We start from the raw sequence: 17,911 nt of genomic DNA, 5'->3' as shown, positions 1-17,911 counted from the left end.
ATTTATAATTTTATCATCACGAAAATTTGCACATATCACTTTTTTCGCTCAAAGAGAAACGCCATCAATTTTGGCAAAAATCGGTTCAGATTTAGATATTGCTCCCAAGCATATAGTTCGCCCGATTTACACTTATAGGGGCGCAGTTGCTACAACTTTCAACGGATTCGCATGTAATTAGGTACGGAATGTGCTATTACTCATCTGAAATTCTCTTCTTAGTTTTATCAAAATCGGTTCAGATTTGGGGCAAACTGTGTCCCAGATCTGGTTGGTCTAAGGAAGGCCTGCAGAAATCTCTTCAACAGGGCGAATGCCATAAGGTAACCACACGATTGAGACGTCTATGAGGCCGATGTAAGAAAATGCAAGCAAGCGAGCTGAGAAAGTCTCAGAACAAATCCTGGGTGGGATTCTACAGCTCCCTTGAGGATACATCTGAGGTATCTAGGCCAAAGAAAATCCTATCCTCGAAACCTATTACGGTGGGATATTTTTAGATGTCGGATAATGTATGGACAATGTCTAGTGAGGAAATAATAGAACAAATCGTTGATACACATTTCCCGGGAAACTCTTCAACGGTCAACGTGGTTCTAGAAGAGGTTGTTACTGGTATGCATTCGTCGGAGGTTATTGGGGAAATTGTGTCAGAGCCAAAAATCGAGTCACCAGTTGAATTACAAGCTGTGTCCGATAGATTGGCTTCTTTGCTAAGGATGTTATACTCTGCTGTCATACACACTTGTGGGATGTAGGGTCACAAATTTTCATTCCAAAAGCAAGAAAACCTTAAACGAAGCCGAAAGATGTTTGTCCTATTGGTATGTCATTCTTTATGTTGAGGACTCTAGAGAGGTTGATAGAAACGTATCTTAGGGCTAAGATCCCTGGAGATCGCCTGTCTAGGCAGCAGCATGGATATAGTACAGGCAAGTCCACAGAAACAGCCCTTCACGACCTAGTTGACTGTATGGAGGGTTCTCTTGCTATCAAGGAATATACAATGGTAGCATTTATCGACACTGAAGGTGCTTTCGGTAATGAAAAACGACGTCAAACAAGAAGGAGCTGGAGTTCCCAGGCATCAACACTATCTCAGAACCCAATCTGTTTACTGCAATCAAATTGCACTGTTTCTCAAAAGAGGTGTTTCTCAAAGCTCAATTCTGGGACCCATTTTTTCTATGAACAAACAGGATCTCCAGAATCATATAACACACTCTTATTTCCAAGTTTATGCTGATGACGTCCAGCATTACTTGAGTAGCCCCAAATCTGATATACAATCTAGTATTGCCTTGCTGAAAGAGGACTTGCTTAATGTTCATGTTTGGGCGAACAACAATGGTTTAAACCTAAAACCTTCAAAAACAAAATAAGCAAATCAAAACTCGACCAGTCCCTTATTGATCATGGCATCGTATTGAATAACCATATAACCACTGTTGTCAATGATGTAAAAAATCATGGAGTAATTTTCAATGATCACCTTACATGGCACTACCACATAAAAATCGCTACAGGGAAAATGTTTGGAATGCTCAGAATACCCTATGGAAGCCAATCTTTTACACCTCTACATAACAAGAGCGCCATTAGCAAAAACATACCTAGTTCCGCAATTACTGTATGGATGCGAAATATTTGCATCTTGCGACAAAGAAAGTCATCATCGATTAAATGTGGCTTACAATGCCATCCTAAGATACGTTTACCGCCTGCGACGACAAGAAAGCACATCCCAGAATTCAAAAACACTATACGGAGTTACTTTCGATAATATTTTAAAAATCAAAGTTCTAACATATCTTCACAAACTCGTATATACTATGCAGCCGAGTTATCTGTTTGATTACATACAAATTGCTCAGTCCAACAGAGGAGCACGGTACCGTGCAAAGATTTCTGAATGGCATTTTATCATAAGCTCAATTAAACTTTGGAACCAATTACCAACCAGCACCCAACTACAAGGCAGTGCTATAACGTTCAAAAGCACACTTTACGGAATGTTTGGACCCATTGTAACCTCAATTTTTCATGCTTTCGTCACATACTCCTGCTTAAAGTATTAGTTGTATCTTTACTTCCATCCACATAAATGGATTAATGCTCTTGAAACTAATTTGTATTTGTAAACAACTTTACTATTCCTTATTTTACGTAATGCGTAGAATACTTAGTTGCTCATATCAATGATGTAAAATAACGAACCCGCACAGCCAATTATAACAGCCCGGTGTTGTTGTGTGGGTTAACAGTAAAATAAGAAAGTTAATTAATAGCTTACTGACTAAAAGATGTATTACGTCAAGCTTGGGATCTGTAGATCTAAAGAGATGGGTCAGCAAGGAACACCTCTAGGAGGTTTACTGTCTCCTCTACTTTGGAACATAGCCATTAGGTTAGTTTAGGTAATAGTGGCAGTCCTTTACAGACTCAGACAACTTTAAGTCCCTTGTGATACAGCAGTAGCGACAGACCAAGGCTTCTAGCGGGAATCAAACCCACGACTCCTGCACTGGTAATCAAAGCACGCTACCAACTCGGCTACCGGGGCACCTATTATAGCCATTAACAATATATTCTTCTTTCTTGAAGAAAACGGTGTAAATGTTGTCCGGACGTATTCTGATGTCGTGCAATTGCGGTTATGGGAAAGTTTCCCAGCACTCTTAGAGATATACTTCAGGAGGCTCTTGTTGCGACAGCCAATTGGGCAACAGAAGGTGGTGTAGGAGTAATTTCGGGCCCGACAGTATTAGTTCTTTTCAGCAGGAGAAATAAGTGGCACCTGTCTTCTTAGGAGGAGAAAATGTTCCATTTATTGAAAGAGCAAAATACCTGGGTGTTTTGCTAGACAGGAAATTGAATTTTAAATCCAAATCCAGAAAGGTAACTCTTGCCCTATACACCTGCAAGAGAGCCATTGCCAATCGTTAAGGAGGTTTAAACCACATGTCATAAACTGGGTATATACTGCAGTTGTGAGTCCTATTGTGCTGAGCGTTTCAAAAATCCATCAACTGTTCAACACTCAGTCGGGTCCAAAGGATGACTTGTTCGTGTATCACAGCCGCACTGAGGACGACACAATCTGATGCATATGTCCACCATGCGGGCATAGGAAAAACGAATTAAAGAACACGGTCAATTTAAACAACTCCGAGTGGCTTCATTCGTCTGCCTCTATTTCAAAGCGATTTCATTTAGCTGATGTTTGATGATACTCACACAAACACTGGTTGGTTTTTTCAACAGTGTTAGTCTGTCTGTCACTTATTTAATGCTAGACCTAATGCCACGAGACATTGTAGCTAGACAAATTGCTGCGATCACTTCTGTGAGGTAGCTTTCCCCGCAATGCACGATGTTGCAGGCAGTGTGGATTACACATTGCCTTATAGGCTTTTTGATAGAAAGTACTGTACCACTTTTCCTGATAGAACCGATTGGAATTACGGTATCCCTGATAATAGAAGTTACATTGGGGTCTATACGGATTGTTCCAAACTAGACGACCAGGCGGGCTTTGGGATGTGCTCTGAAGAACATGGATTAGTCATATCGAGGATGTTACCCGACCACTGTAGTGATCAAACCGAGATCCTTTCAATTAAAGAATTGGTGGAATGGCTAAGATGTAATGTCATAACGGAGATTAGCGTAAATGTTTTCCCAGGCATTAATTAAATACGTTCTATTTCTGGATTCAAAAACCGGATTTGTCTGTCGCAGATCTCTCAACGAGATGGCTGTACAGTTCAAAATTCACCTGCCACAGAGATATCCCAAGAGAATTGTGGAGCAGATGAGCTTGCGAACTACCTTACACATTTAAGGGAAACTGGAATCTGTGGGTATGCCTCTAGCGACATGTAAGCTAAGTCTTCAGCGTCAGTCCCGAAAGGCAACTAATGTTAGAAGGACACAAAGGGGAGTGGCCGAATCTAGACTTTAAGATGTCAACCTCTTTGTTGTAAATGGCTAGAATAGATGTCTAAGGTTAATGTTTGATCGAAAAACATGCTGACTGACTTAAGGTTGCAAGAAAAACTGACTAAAGCAACGAAAGAAAAGACTATAGAACATCTGCTGTGTGTGTCCCACACTGTCAGGCAGCAGGAGTTCAACTTAAGGTTGCCATTTCTTGCAGAACTTGTTTGATTTAGCGGATGTAAACATTCGCAAGTTATTGGGCTTTTTCTAACAAGTAAAAACGTACCAAGTTTGGCCGGGCCAAATCTTTGAAACCCAAAACAATGGATTCTGCGTAAAATTGACACAAAATAAAATTGGTTGAAAGGCATAATTTTACTCTACGTCCCAAATTTCTGTCAAACCAAATCAAAATGGAAGCTACTACGAACCGAACAAGGTTAATCGAGAGTTCGGTTTATATGGCAGCAACATTAGGTTAAAGATCGATCTGGACCGTACTTGGCACCTGGTGTTCTGGAAGTCGTAACAGAACACCACGTGCAAAATTTTAGCCAAATCGGGCAAAAATTGTGGTTTCCAGGATATTCAGAAGTGAAATCGGGAGATCGGTTTATATGGCAGCTATATCTGATTATAAACCGATTTCAAGCGTACTTGGCACAGTTGTTGGAAGCCGTAACAGAACACAACATACACAATTTTAGCCAAATCAGACAAAAATTGCGGCTTCCAGGGGCTCAAGATATGAAATCGGGAGATCGGGCTATATGGGAGCGTTATCAGGTTACAGACCGAGGGGTGAAGAAATCGAGCAGCTTCGTGGTAGAAGGTTGGGTTGAAAAGAGCGTGCAGATATTAATCCGCCCCATGACATACACCTTATCCAGTAATCGCCTTGTTGTGCGCTCTAAAAACTAAAAAGTAACCTCGAAAAAGAAAGTTTTAAGTTAGGAATTCCGTGCTACTTACAAAATCCTTTATGGTTTTCCATACCACTCCCCTAAATTGGTTTCTGTCTGGTATTGTGTCCCCACCTAAGTGCCGGTGTCTATTAGCCGCGAAAGCCGTGCAATGACATAGGAAATGCTCCAACGTCTCATCATCTTCCCCACAAGCTCTACACATGCTAACACTTGTCGCACCGATTTTGCATAATTGAGCTCGTAGTCCTATATGTCCCGTAATGACCAGTGTTGCCACTCAAGAAAATTAAAAATAGAAAGAAAAAAACTTACTACCAATTTTCGCCGCGATTTGGCTATATTTGTATGCAGCTGCAGATTCCCCGTTTTCCGATTCCCTGAATTTAACATATTTGGAAGTGATCTTGATACTCGTACCAGTTACAGTCAATATCAGAACTTACACCCTTACAGTATTTGGCTCCTCGACAACGAATACAAAAAAGGGTATTTATATTTTGGAAAAACCTACCAAAAATTGAAGTCACCCTACCAAGCGAATAAAAACCTAACAATTTTGGCAGGAACCTACCAAAAACGGCAACACTGATTATGACACCAAAAGCTATACTGACCTCCTTTTTACTTCCTTTCAGTAAGAGCGTCATCCTCTAACGATCCGTATCACCCTATAGGATTTTCGCCGTCCTACCGACTGTTTCGCTGTTTCACGTGTTTGTCGCCCACGCTTTTAAATTGGACTGCGTCGACCCGAAAGGCTTCGGGTTAAACAAGTTTATCGACGGCAGTTCTCTAGCCTTCACCGCCAAATCGTCTGCCCTTTCATTCCCCCTTACTTCGATATGGTCCGGCACCCAAACGGTGCGAATTGTATCATTCTTAGAGAAGGCGGTAATCTGTTTTTACACTGCAAGACTGTTCGTGACCTTACCCTTATGGTTGTTATTTCCCTTTTGGCCATTTTACTGTCCGTAAAGATGTTCATACTCGACGTCCTCGCATTAGCACCACACCACCTCACGCATTCCGTGATCGTCCGGATCTCCTCCTGCAAGACCTATTATGGTTAGGCCAGTCAGTTCCTGGGTTCCAGTTCCAGGGCCACTCTATCTCCCAATCTTGATCCATCCGTGTAACATGATCTTCCAGACGGCAATGCTGGGGTTCCTTCAGTTCAAGACTGTGCCGCTGGCAGCAGTGCCTCGCACTCGACCTCAAGCGTCGTCTCAGGTATTCGATCGGAAACCTCTTCCCTTCCTTCCCGGTTTCCTATCTTCGCCTCGATTATACCGCGATGGTATGACCTTGATCTAATCACGCTTCTGTGTAGCCAGTGGACTTTCCTCGGATTCAGGCCCCATTTCGAGCCCGCGGCCCATCTACATCTATGACATCTGGGCATCTGTGAGCCTTCTCAGTACGCTCCTGAATGTGAAACTTCCAATTAAGTTACCTATCAAAGATAACTGCTAAGTATTTGACCTTGTCAGATAGCGAAATCTTTCTATTGAGGAAACGTGGTGCATCAAATTGGCCCACCTTCGTCTTCCTCGTGAAAAGGCATATTTCTGTCTTCTCTGGGTTAACACTGAGACCCCTGGGTCTAGTCCAGTCATATGCCATATGCAAGACCCTTTCGGACCTTCTGCATAGTTGGTTCGGATCCCTACCTCTAAGAAGTATTATAACATCGTCTGCACAGCAGACGGGTTCAAATCCCTCCTCAGTCAGCATCCGTAATAGGTCATTTATGGTGGTCACCCAAATAAGTGGCGATGAAATGCCTACTGTGGCGTGCCCTGTGCCACTTTCTCCCTTATATGTATGTCCTTGGCATATGGTTTATGCAGTATCTAAGGACCCGCACCACCCGGTACTGGTCTAAGGATTGGCAGAATCTTTTTATACCCACCACCGAAGGATGGGGGTATATTCATTTTGTCATTCCGTTTGCAACACATCGAAATATCCATTTCCGACCCTATAAAGTATATATATTCTTGATCAGCGTAAAAATCTAAGACGATCTAGCCATGTCCGTCCGTCTGTCCGTCTGTCTGTTGAAATCACGCTACAGTCTTTAAAAATAGAGATATTGAGCTGAAATTTTGCATAGATTCTTTTTTTGTCCATAAGCAGGTTAAGTTCGAAGATGGGCTATATCGAACTATATCTTGATATAGCCCCCATATAGACCGATCCGCCGACTTAGGTTCTTAGGCCCATAAAAGCCACATTTATTATCCGATTTTGTTGAAATTTGGGACAGTGAGTTGTGTTAGGCCCTTCGACATCCTTTGTCAATTTGGCTCAGATCGGTCGAGATTTGGATATAGCTGCCATATAGACCGATCCACCGATTTAGGGTCTAAGGCCCATAAAAGCCACAATTATGGTCCGATTTCGCTGAAATTTGGGACAGTGAGTTGTCTTAGGCCCTTTGACATGTTTCTTTAATTTGGTCCAGATCGGTTCAGATTTGGATATAGCTGCCATATTGACCGATTTCTTGATTTATGGTTTTGGGCCCATAAAATGCTCATTTATTGCCCGATGTCCCCGAAATTTGGAACAGTGAGTTAAGTTAAGCCCCTTGACATACTTCTGCAATATCGCACAGATCGGTCCTGATTTGGATATAGCTGCCATATAGACCGATATCTAGGTTTTAGGTTTTGGGGCCATAAAAGACGCATGTATTGTCCGATGTCGCTGAAATTTGAGACAGTGAGTTTGATAAGGCTCTTCGACGTCCTTCTTCAATTTTGCCCAGATCGGTCCAGATTTGAATATAGCTGCCATATAGACCGATCTCTGGATTTAAGGTTTAGGGCCCATAAAAGGCGCATTTATTGTCCGATTTCGCCGAAATTTGGGACAGTGCTTAGTGTTAGGCTCTTCGACATGTTTATGCAACTTGGCCCAAATCGGTCCAGATTTGGATATAGCTGCCATGTAGACCGATATCTCGATTTAAAGTCTTGGCCCCATAAAAGGCGCATTTATAATCCGATTTCACTGAAATTTGACACAGTGACTTATGTTCGGCTTTTCGACATCCGTGTCGTATATAGTTCAGATTGGTATGAGGTATACGAGTATAAGGTATGAAATTTTCACCGAATTTTGATGAAAGGTGGTTTACATATATACCCGAGGTGGTGGGTATCCAAAGTTCGGCCCGGCCGAACTTAACGCCTTTTTACTTGTTACATTTTTCCTTGTAATAAATATCACCACATGTCTGAGATTCTGAATTCAAATGCTGTCGATTACATGAAAAATCTTACGCAGCTTTGATTATTTCGCACTTTGATCATTTAAAACTTGTCTGCTGATAAAAGCAAACACTGCCTGCAGACTGTTCCAAGTTAATTTTGCTGTTATAGCGGCAGTTATGTTGCTGTCATAACCAAATGTTTGTACTTTCAGAAAAGCAGGAACGCATTTTTAGCAGGCAAAAACTGATGCTTGGCAAACTTTTGTTTATTAACATTAAATTTTGTTTATTAATATTAAATTTTTTGTCACTCTTACAATGATTCATTTTGCTGTTCGATTGTTTACATGTTTGGCCAACACATTTCATTGTTAAAGTAGAGTCGTTATATAAAGGAATTGTAGATATCTTAGAATTTGCAGAAGGTACCATTTTATCAGGAAATCTTATCAATGGAGTACAGTACCTGATTATTAAGTGATATACATATATATATGAGAAAGAAAAACAAAACTCAGCGACGATAAATTAAAGGAACACCAACAAATCGAAACTTGAAAAATATTACAGATAGTATGGTTATTTAACCATAATTAGTTTACAATTCTTACCATTTGGAATCTGATTAGATGACTAACAATTTAAAAATACACTTCAATTAAAACGAAATGGACAAATAATGTGAGTAAAAGAGTAATAAACGATAACTTTTCAAAATGAAAGGTATTGATGATTTATGGTAAGTAATTTTTGTTTTCATGCCCCCAAAGTTATTAAATTATCAAGAATTCACGGAACATCACACACACATAGATATGTACATACACTAGAGCATATTATGGAATTAGGGACAATTTTGACAAACAAATTTTGAATTTTGAAAATTTTTACTAACTTTTCTTCGTTTATCACCATTTCAATTTGTTCTGTAGCCGATAATTGAGTTTTCACTGACTTGCTTCCTGATGATCTGGAATAAGAAAGATATCGAATTTGAACACAAAGAATCTGTAAAATTTAACAAACGTGCGTGGCGGTAGGATGGTGTGGGTATTGGTAATTGTTTGGTGTTGACTTGAGGTGCTATATGGGCATGCAGTTTAAATGATTGTGGGGTTTTAAACCATTAAATATTACCAATAATATTTATGTACAAATCAAATTCTCAAATGGATAACATGTAGATTAAAAGAGTAAATTAATGCAATTCAAAAGCAGAATTTGCTCGAATGCTAGATCAGGAGAAGAAACCCTATCCTAAATAGAAGAAAAAGAGACTGGTATAGAAATTCAAAGCCCTAGCCATCTATCAATGGCTGGTATGTCTATGTCAAGGGACATGGACATCACCCTAGAATTCTCCGACAACCAAGAACATAAAAGGTCAAAAATGCACTCATGGAAAAATGTTTGCTGAAAATAGCAAACATAGTCTGCTCAATATTAGTACAATAGTTTATTTTGCTGCTATTGTAGTAGCCCTGCTATTACAGCAGTAGTTCTGCAATTTCAGAGCAGCAGGCTCACTGCTGAAAAGTCAGTTGTTTGCTGAAACGACTGCTGCTTAATTGTGAAGGGGATGTTAGAAGAAAAAATAAAATACAAATGTTAATGTGAGTCTCGGTGGATGTTTATAATCACCACTGAATGTAAACTTCCTTTAATCTTTTTTCTTTAAATTTAGATACAAAAGGCCATGTCAGTCATATACACTATAGTAGAGCGATAACAACAAAAATATCAGCAAGCTCAGTCACAATTTGCAATGTATATTAATGGATGGATTTGGCGATTCTCTAAAGTATTATTCCACAATGCAAAATCATCTCTTCAACAAAATTTCTATAAAAAAAATCCAAAAAAAAGCCATCATAAAAAATAGCACAATTTTTTCAGTAGATTTTTGTACTTAAAACAGCAGATTTTGTTTGCTGATTTATTTCTATTTATAGTAAGATAATGAAAAAAGGAATATACCCCGTCCTTTGTAGTTTGGTAAAAAAACAGCGCAAAAATCTGAAAGAATATAGTTGAGATACTTGCAAAGCCACCAGGAGGCCGCCGAAGCGCAGAGGTTAGCATGTCCGCTTATGTTATCCCTTCCCAATACTGTATACAATTGTGAGATACTATGCCATCTAATAACTTCTCCCCAAACTGCGACACGCAGTTCGAACTCGGCTACAAAAAAGAGTACCCTTATCATTGAGCTCAAACTTGAATCGAACAGCACTCATTGATATGTGAGAGATATGTTTGCATTACTTGCGAAGCACAAGTATACTCAGCAAAAACTTGGTATCTAAAATACTGAAACTCATTATCCTTAGATTTACTAGCTGCTAAAATACAATATAACGAGTTAAATAGGAGTACCATTTGTGTTACCGGTAGTACAAATGCCATTACATACAACATTCGATGAAGCTCAAGAATAGACACTTATTTGTTATTAAAAAAAAAAATCATTATTATAACCTTGGTATTGATAAAACAAATGCCATTAAGAACCTACGGGCAAAATTGTCTCATACCCATGAGTCCGTTAAAAGGTTAAGCTCAATGAAACGCGACCTCCATTTTATTGGCGAGTCAGAATAGCTTGCCGCAAAGCGACGCCACTTAGTAGCACCAGGAGGGAAATACAGTGGCGTCATTAATATAAAAAATATTTTTAATTTTTTCTACCTCCCCACAAATCCGTTGATTGTTCCGCATGCTGGGGAGTAATTTTAAAGAAATAAAAAAATTTAAAAATCATTTTGCTGGTCCGAGATTCGAACCCGGGACCTTTGTATTGTAAATCTTCTGATGTACGCTCTGGGCCACAAAACTACTAAAATCACTCCCATGTGTTTGAATATTGTGTCCATAAATAGAATATGTCAAACATAAACACAAAGCCATGGGCATTTTTAATGAAATAGAATTAAAATTCGGCTGCGATGAAGGTAAAGTTTTATTTTCATTTATAATTTGAATTATTCATATAAAATTTGTCTTCTTCAAAGAAACTGAGCATTGAGAACATGGTGTTTGGGGAAAGGCGCGAATATGTTTGAGTCAAAATAGTTACTTTTTAGCAAAGTTCAACTAAGATAATATGTCATTATTTGTTGACATCTTGTATGCATAGTCATAAGTACTTATTTTTGAACTATTGGTATGCTTGTGCGGAAGGTCTTTCCTCCTAGGACATCGCCATGTAAAAGTAATTAGAAACGATGCCTAAAAATAAGTAGTTATTAGTTTTTGAATAAGCTTACCTTTCCGGTTATTTGGAAATGAGAGTTTTTGCTGAGTAACATTTGAAAATCATAAGCATGTTTTTAACCAGAAGAGCACTATTAACAAAAGGGTTTATTTTGAGTTATTGCAACAACAGTTAAACGTTAACAGCTTAAGCACTATTGAAAAACTATTCTGGATTTGTTAAACTCATTGCAAATCCATTAGCTTGCCTGACTTTCTTATAGTTCATACTACATGGGATCAATTGTGTCGCACTGTACGATCTCAAAACAAGTAAAAGCGTGCTAAGTCCGGCCGGGCCGAATCTTATATACCCTCCCCCATGGATTACATTTGTCAAGATCTTTGCCCGGTATCTCTTTATAGTCAAACAAAGGACAACGGTGAAAATTTGAAGCTATATTAGGTTATGGACCGAATCAGGCCATACTTTGTTTGGATGTTGGAGACCATAGTAGAAGTCATTGAGCAAAATTTCAGAATCGGGAGATCGGTTTATATGGGAGCTATATCAGGTAATAAACCGAATATTGCCATAGTTCTTGGAAGACGAAACAAAACACGCTAAATTTCAACCAAATCGGATAATATTTGCGCACCTTAGAGGCTGTAGAAGCCAAGATCCCAGATCGGCTTATATGGCAGCTATATCAGATTATGAACCGATTTAGACCATACTTAGCACAGTTGTTAGAAGTCATAATGAAACAATTCGCCCAAAATTTCAGCCACATCAGATGAGAATTGTTCACTATAAAGGCTCAAGAAATCAAGACCCGAGATCGGTTAATATGACAGCTATATCAGGTTATGAACTGATTTGAACCATACTTAGCACAGTTGTTGGAAGTCATAACAAAACGTTACATGTAGAATTTCAGCCAAATGGGATAAGAATTGTGCCCTCTAGTTACTCAAGAAGTCAAGATCCGAGACCTAGCTTTACTCCTCGAAAGTTAGCGTGACAGACAGGCGGACGGCTAAATCGACTTCGAACATCTAGACGATCAAAAATATTGTTAGGTCTCAGATCAATATTTCGATTAGTTACAAACGGGATGACGAAATTAGTATACGCTCATCCCATGGTGAAGCGTATAAAAATAAGCTTCTCCAAACGTTTTTGCTAAGGAGTTTTTCACTTAAGATACCCCCACATTGTCTTTACCTAAAACCTATAAAATATAGCAATTACAAACTGTATCCAATGCTTAACGGTAGCCAAAATTGTTAAGTATAAAAAAGACACGAAATGTAGCTGATTTTCTATCTTTCCATGTAATAATGCAGTTCCATATACTTAAAATGTTTAAAGGTTTTATGCTCACAAAATTAGATACCAATTTAACACGCTAATGATGTCCTAAAAAATCCACTGTGTATCGAATTAGAATTAATGATATTGGTAGAACAAATAAACTAAAAAACAGGAAAAAAATAAGTAAATACACGGGTATAAGGTTTCTTTTCCACAGAAGACAGCAGTATCTTTAAGAGAAAGTTAGCAATTTTAGAAAACACTATCTATTGCTTTCGTCCAAAAAATGTTCGTAGTATCGCAACATGGGAGATATTGCGAATAAATAACCAGTAAGGAAAGGCTAAAGTCGGGCGGAGCCGACTATATAACACCTTACACCTACCCTACAATTATAGATTCGGACAATAGATGTATGTATATGAGTAGCTCTCATCTGAATCGACTTTTTCCGAACAGAACGGTTGAAAATTATTGTTACTACGGCCATATAAGTGCAAATCCGGCGATAAATATATATGGGAGTTATATCCAAATCTGAAACGATTTTGATGAAATCTTGCAGATATGTTAAGATCAATAACAAAACAATCCGCGCCAAATTATGTGCAGATCGGTTGAAAATTGAAATTACTACGGCCATTTAAGTGCAAATCGGACGATACATATATATGGGAGCTATATCCAAATTTGAACCGATTTTTCGTCCTTGGGCCAAATAAGAGTCATGTGCAAAATTTCGTGACAATTGGACAAAAGATACGACCCGTACTTTGATTACAAGAGTACATGGACTCACAGACGGACATGGCTAAACCGAATCGGAAAGTGATTCTGAGTCGATCAGTATACTTAACAAATGCACAAACTTATAATACCCTGTACCGCAGTGGTGGTGTGAGCTATAAAAACAAGTACAATAAAACCTTATCAACTTATTTTGTTTGTTTCTCTTTTTTTACTAAGGTGTGAAGGTTTCAAGGGCAGTACGTTGGTATGTTGTACTTATTCCGAATTTATTGCGAAAATTCCTGTATGATATAAACACCACATTAGCCACGCTCAACATACCTATCTGTCAGCTGTACCTTTCCAAATGCATGTGTTTTTGTGCAATAGTAGATTTTTTTGTCTACACAAGTACATATACCCATTGTATACACAACTTTAGTTGAATCAGATAAAAAAAAATTATTTCAAATTATCGTCCAATCTAGAGCATGTCCCATAATAGCAAGCAAAACGGCTTCACTTTATTTATTTTTTTTTTTTTTGCAAGACTTGTTTTAATTAGCGGATGTGGACATTTGCAAGCTATTAGGCTTTTAAAAGTGTTCTGACTTTTAAACGATAATAACTAAGACGATAGTAACTAAAAGGCATCTTCTTATTGCTATTTGTGTGGTATCATAATAGACATAGATGTCTAAGTAAGTCTGACTCAGACTACCTTGGGTTCGATTCCTACCAGATACTTAAGTCTGTGTCGACTATGGTATAACAATGGACAAAAAATTGTCTGAGTGAGTACGCAAAGAACTTTCAACACTACCCAACCTAACCTAACACGCCTAATAGCTGCCTGCCTGAGAATATATTTATCCCAACTTTCGTCAATACATTTTATCTTAGCCATGGCACCATTCCTTTTATTGCAAAGAATATCTCCTCATGATACACACTACAGTTCTTCGGAGTACACCCCGAAAGCAACACGGCCATCCAGTCAAGAGCCATGCGTATAGAAGTCTACGTGCCTTCTACTGTCAGGGATATTATATTGTAGCTTCAATCGACTCTATCAGGTATATTTAAAATTTGTTTGCCCGTCACGCCGAAGATAATTTGTTCATGATACATTTATTTCTCTTTCGAGACGAGCTTGATATCGACCACTTTTATGAAATGGAAAATGGAAGCCCGAGACTACCACAACACTAACCATGATATGAGGCATTTCGCCCTCTTGATAAAGAAGGCCATCATCAGATACCTTTTGGTGTAAAGAATTCATTGGTTGGTAATACTTATATGGAAGTCATTGCGAAAATGCTTCAACGAAATGCTTACAACACTAACCAAGTTCGTCTCTCTGTTGCAATAGCTGTCTCTTTCACATGAAGTGCGATGAACCGGTAATGGCGTCACAACAACACCAAACGGTGACGAACTATAATAGAGCTGCTATGACACGAGGCATGAATTTGCCTGTGGATTTGTGGTTAGTCGGAGACTAAAACACCTTGTCTCCAGCTTTACTCCGGTGGATGAGAGGCTAGCCACATACCGCATAAAAGCCAACATTTTCGACATCAGCTTTATTTGTGCCCAAGTCCCGGCGGAATCCAAGGACGAGCAGACCAAGGACAATTTTTACGAGCGCCTTGAGAAAGAATACGATCGTTCTGGGAGATTTTAATGCGAAGATAGGGAAGGAAAATATCTTTGGCCCAACAGTTGGCAAGTTTAGCCTCCGTAAGATAACGTCCGATAATGGGTTGAGGCTAACAGACTTCGCCGCGGCAGAAAACATGGTAGTTAGCAGCACCAGATTTCAACATAAAAAAATTCACAAAGCCGAATTGTTATCCCCAGATAAAGAAGTAAGGAACCAAATCGATCATGTTTTGATGAATGGAAGGTATTCATACAGCGTGTTAGACGTACGATCGGTCCGTGGATCGAATATAGATTCGGATCATTATCTTGTTGCAGTAAGTACGATCTGACGCTGCACGGAAGCTGGACATTGAGAAGCTGCAAATACAACAGAGGGTACGGCATGCTCTACCCGACTGCCTGAAGAGAGCACTGCTTGTCCCGATGATATAACGGCGCAGTGGCAATCCATTGCCCACTCCATAGAAAATGCAGCGAAATCCGTACTTGGGTACCAGAAGCCTCCCCCAAGAAAACCATGATACAACCAAGAGTGTCAAAATATTGATGAAGCTAAGAATGCGGTATATAGAGCACCCCTGCCGGCATACAGAGCAATGAGCCAGATGAAGGAGAGATATCGGGAGAAAAGGAGAGAAGAGAAACTTCTATTCCGAAAATCTGGTAACTGGTAAATATAGTGTGCTGAGGTTATGGAAAGAACATTTTACCAAATTGCTAGTGTCCGACGATGGCGACGAAGAGTATGCTGCAGAACCAATCCCTGATGATGGGATAGAATGTTTACTTCCTAGTCAGAATGAAGTTCAAATGGCAGCGACCCAATTAAAAAACAACAAGGCAACAGAAGCCAATATATTGCCCGCTGAACTATTTAAGACCGGAGGCGACACGCAGTTGGAAACCACAATTTTGAGATAGTTAACAACTGAATCTACCTCGGCACCGTCGTAAATGAAACGAATGACACGAGTTTTGAAATGTCGCGAAAAATAATACTGGCAAACAGATGCTAATTTGGATTGAGAAAGAAGTTTAGAAACAAGGCCATCGCTCGACAGACGAAGATTATACTATGCAAGACAATGATACGTGTTGTTATATGGCTCCGAGGCATGGGTACTTGTGAAAGCAGATGAACCAGCGCTTGGGGTGTTTGAGAGGAAGATCCATCGTTAAATGTTTGCTTTGATGAAGTGTATCGGCGCCGTAGGAGCCACGAACTTTATGTCCACGTTAGCATAGTTAAACGTATCAAAATACAACGGTTGCTTTGGCTAGGTCATGTTGTCAGAATGTATCAAGAAACTTCAGCGAAGAAGTCTTTGAATCGATCACGGTGGTACATGCAAACCGGGACGACCAAAAGTACGATGGCAAGATTAGGTGGTGAAAGATATATCGAAACTTGTTGTCAGAGATTGTACGCTATTCTACGTTCGGATAACAGGACAAACGTTCCGTTATAGCCAATTTAAGTACGAAGAGTTCTTAACTCAGACACAATTTAACCCATACAAGTGACGACCATTTCCGGCGCATCGTTGTTCTTTAGAGAGTTTTCAGAAATTGTAGTTCAAGTGATTCCTTACTGGAAATTGTCCATATGTTGTCTGACTTCTCAATGTAGCCTACCGTAATAGTTGTGAAGGATAGGATTTTCCCTAGTCTAGAGGCCAAGGAGGCGCAAAATTGCATCCAGAATTTGTTATGAGTCTTCTTCAGTTCAACGTTGTATCTACTTAACTAACACAAGTAGATGTGTTAGTTCTGTTTTCTGCAAATTTCACTTAGATCAACCGACGCTCGGTACAGGATAACAATAAGCACCACATTGGCTGAAACTTCGAGTCACGTTCTGTGTGGTGTCATCTGGTAGCTACTGGTCGCGTCCACGGGTTGCGGAAAGTGGAGTGGTTCATACGGAGTAACTGTAATTGCAGTCACGGACAATCAGCGGTATCGAGTGCAGAGTCTCAGTGAGAGACCGGGTGGCACTGGCTCTTGCTTAAATACTGAGAGCCTATGATGATGGGTATGACAAAGCGAGGTATTGGCGCCTTTAAACAACCAATGGCCATCATGTTTCCACGGCGATCGGTCCTATAGACTCGTCAAGCTCACCTATAGGAGCTTGACGAGGATCGCTACCTCCGTATGCAAATGTGGCTACTGATCAAATGTGCCTGTTTCTGATAAAAGAGGTAGCTCTATTACTCGAAAAGCAAGATATATAAAAGGATTGTTATGAGAACTCTTTTATTTTTTATAGCTAAACTTATATTTGTTAAATTCCGGTTGAATCATTTCACGTAATATCAATGGGACGGTATTTGGTACATTTCAATACATTCTATACATTTTAAGTATGATTTCCACCTTTTTACAACATTCACAAGAACGTTGAATCTCATACCAATTCCTAGAATCCTAGATTGGGTTGTTCTATGCAGACGTGGAAAAAAAATTAGTGGCGGACGAAAAAGCGTGGTCTTTAAAAATTCGAAGCCGGATTTTAAATCTGTGGTTTGCTGGACAAAAATTCTTAAAATTCGACGATTTTGACAACAGCTTGGCGTGTTGTTTTCGTTCACACATATTGACCCACTCTAATGTCAAATGCACACATTTTTTACCATATAAAATCCATGTGGAATGTATTTTTCAAAAGTTGAAATTAAACGATTTAAAAGCGCGTTTTGATACAATTCCACACAACTGTTATTATATGAATACTAATAATAATACTATACATTTCAAACCATTGCGCTGTTCCCATCTTGTTTGTTACTCACAAGTTATTTTCAGAAGTTGAATAAGAGCAAACATTTAAGTATATCTTAGGTTCTTGGTTTGCATTTGCCTATAACAACGTTTTATAAAGAGGTTTATTTAGCAAATTAAAACCTAATC

The 17,911-nt window shown here is 39.2% G+C and overlaps 1 protein-coding gene across 3 annotated transcripts in view; it reads right to left on the bottom strand.

The window, feature by feature from the left end:
- Nucleotides 1-17,911, bottom strand: part of LOC106094639 (purine nucleoside phosphorylase) — a 52,218-nt gene that overhangs the window by 6,551 nt on the left and 27,756 nt on the right. The window contains exon 2 of one of the 3 annotated variants that reach the window (XM_059369805.1): nucleotides 9,044-9,058. The exons of 1 other annotated variant lie outside the window; for it this stretch is intronic. In XM_059369805.1, the coding sequence (XP_059225788.1) occupies nucleotides 9,044-9,058 (15 nt within the window). Of the gene's footprint in view, nucleotides 1-8,983; nucleotides 9,059-17,911 lie in introns of all 3 variants that reach the window. One more of the 3 variants, XM_059369801.1, reaches the window with a different exon arrangement.

This window comes from Stomoxys calcitrans, chromosome 1 (assembly GCF_963082655.1).
Source record: "Stomoxys calcitrans chromosome 1, idStoCalc2.1, whole genome shotgun sequence".
In the NCBI taxonomy this organism is placed as follows: Eukaryota; Metazoa; Arthropoda; class Insecta; order Diptera; family Muscidae; genus Stomoxys; species Stomoxys calcitrans.
This window is presented reverse-complemented; position numbering and strand designations above follow the sequence as displayed.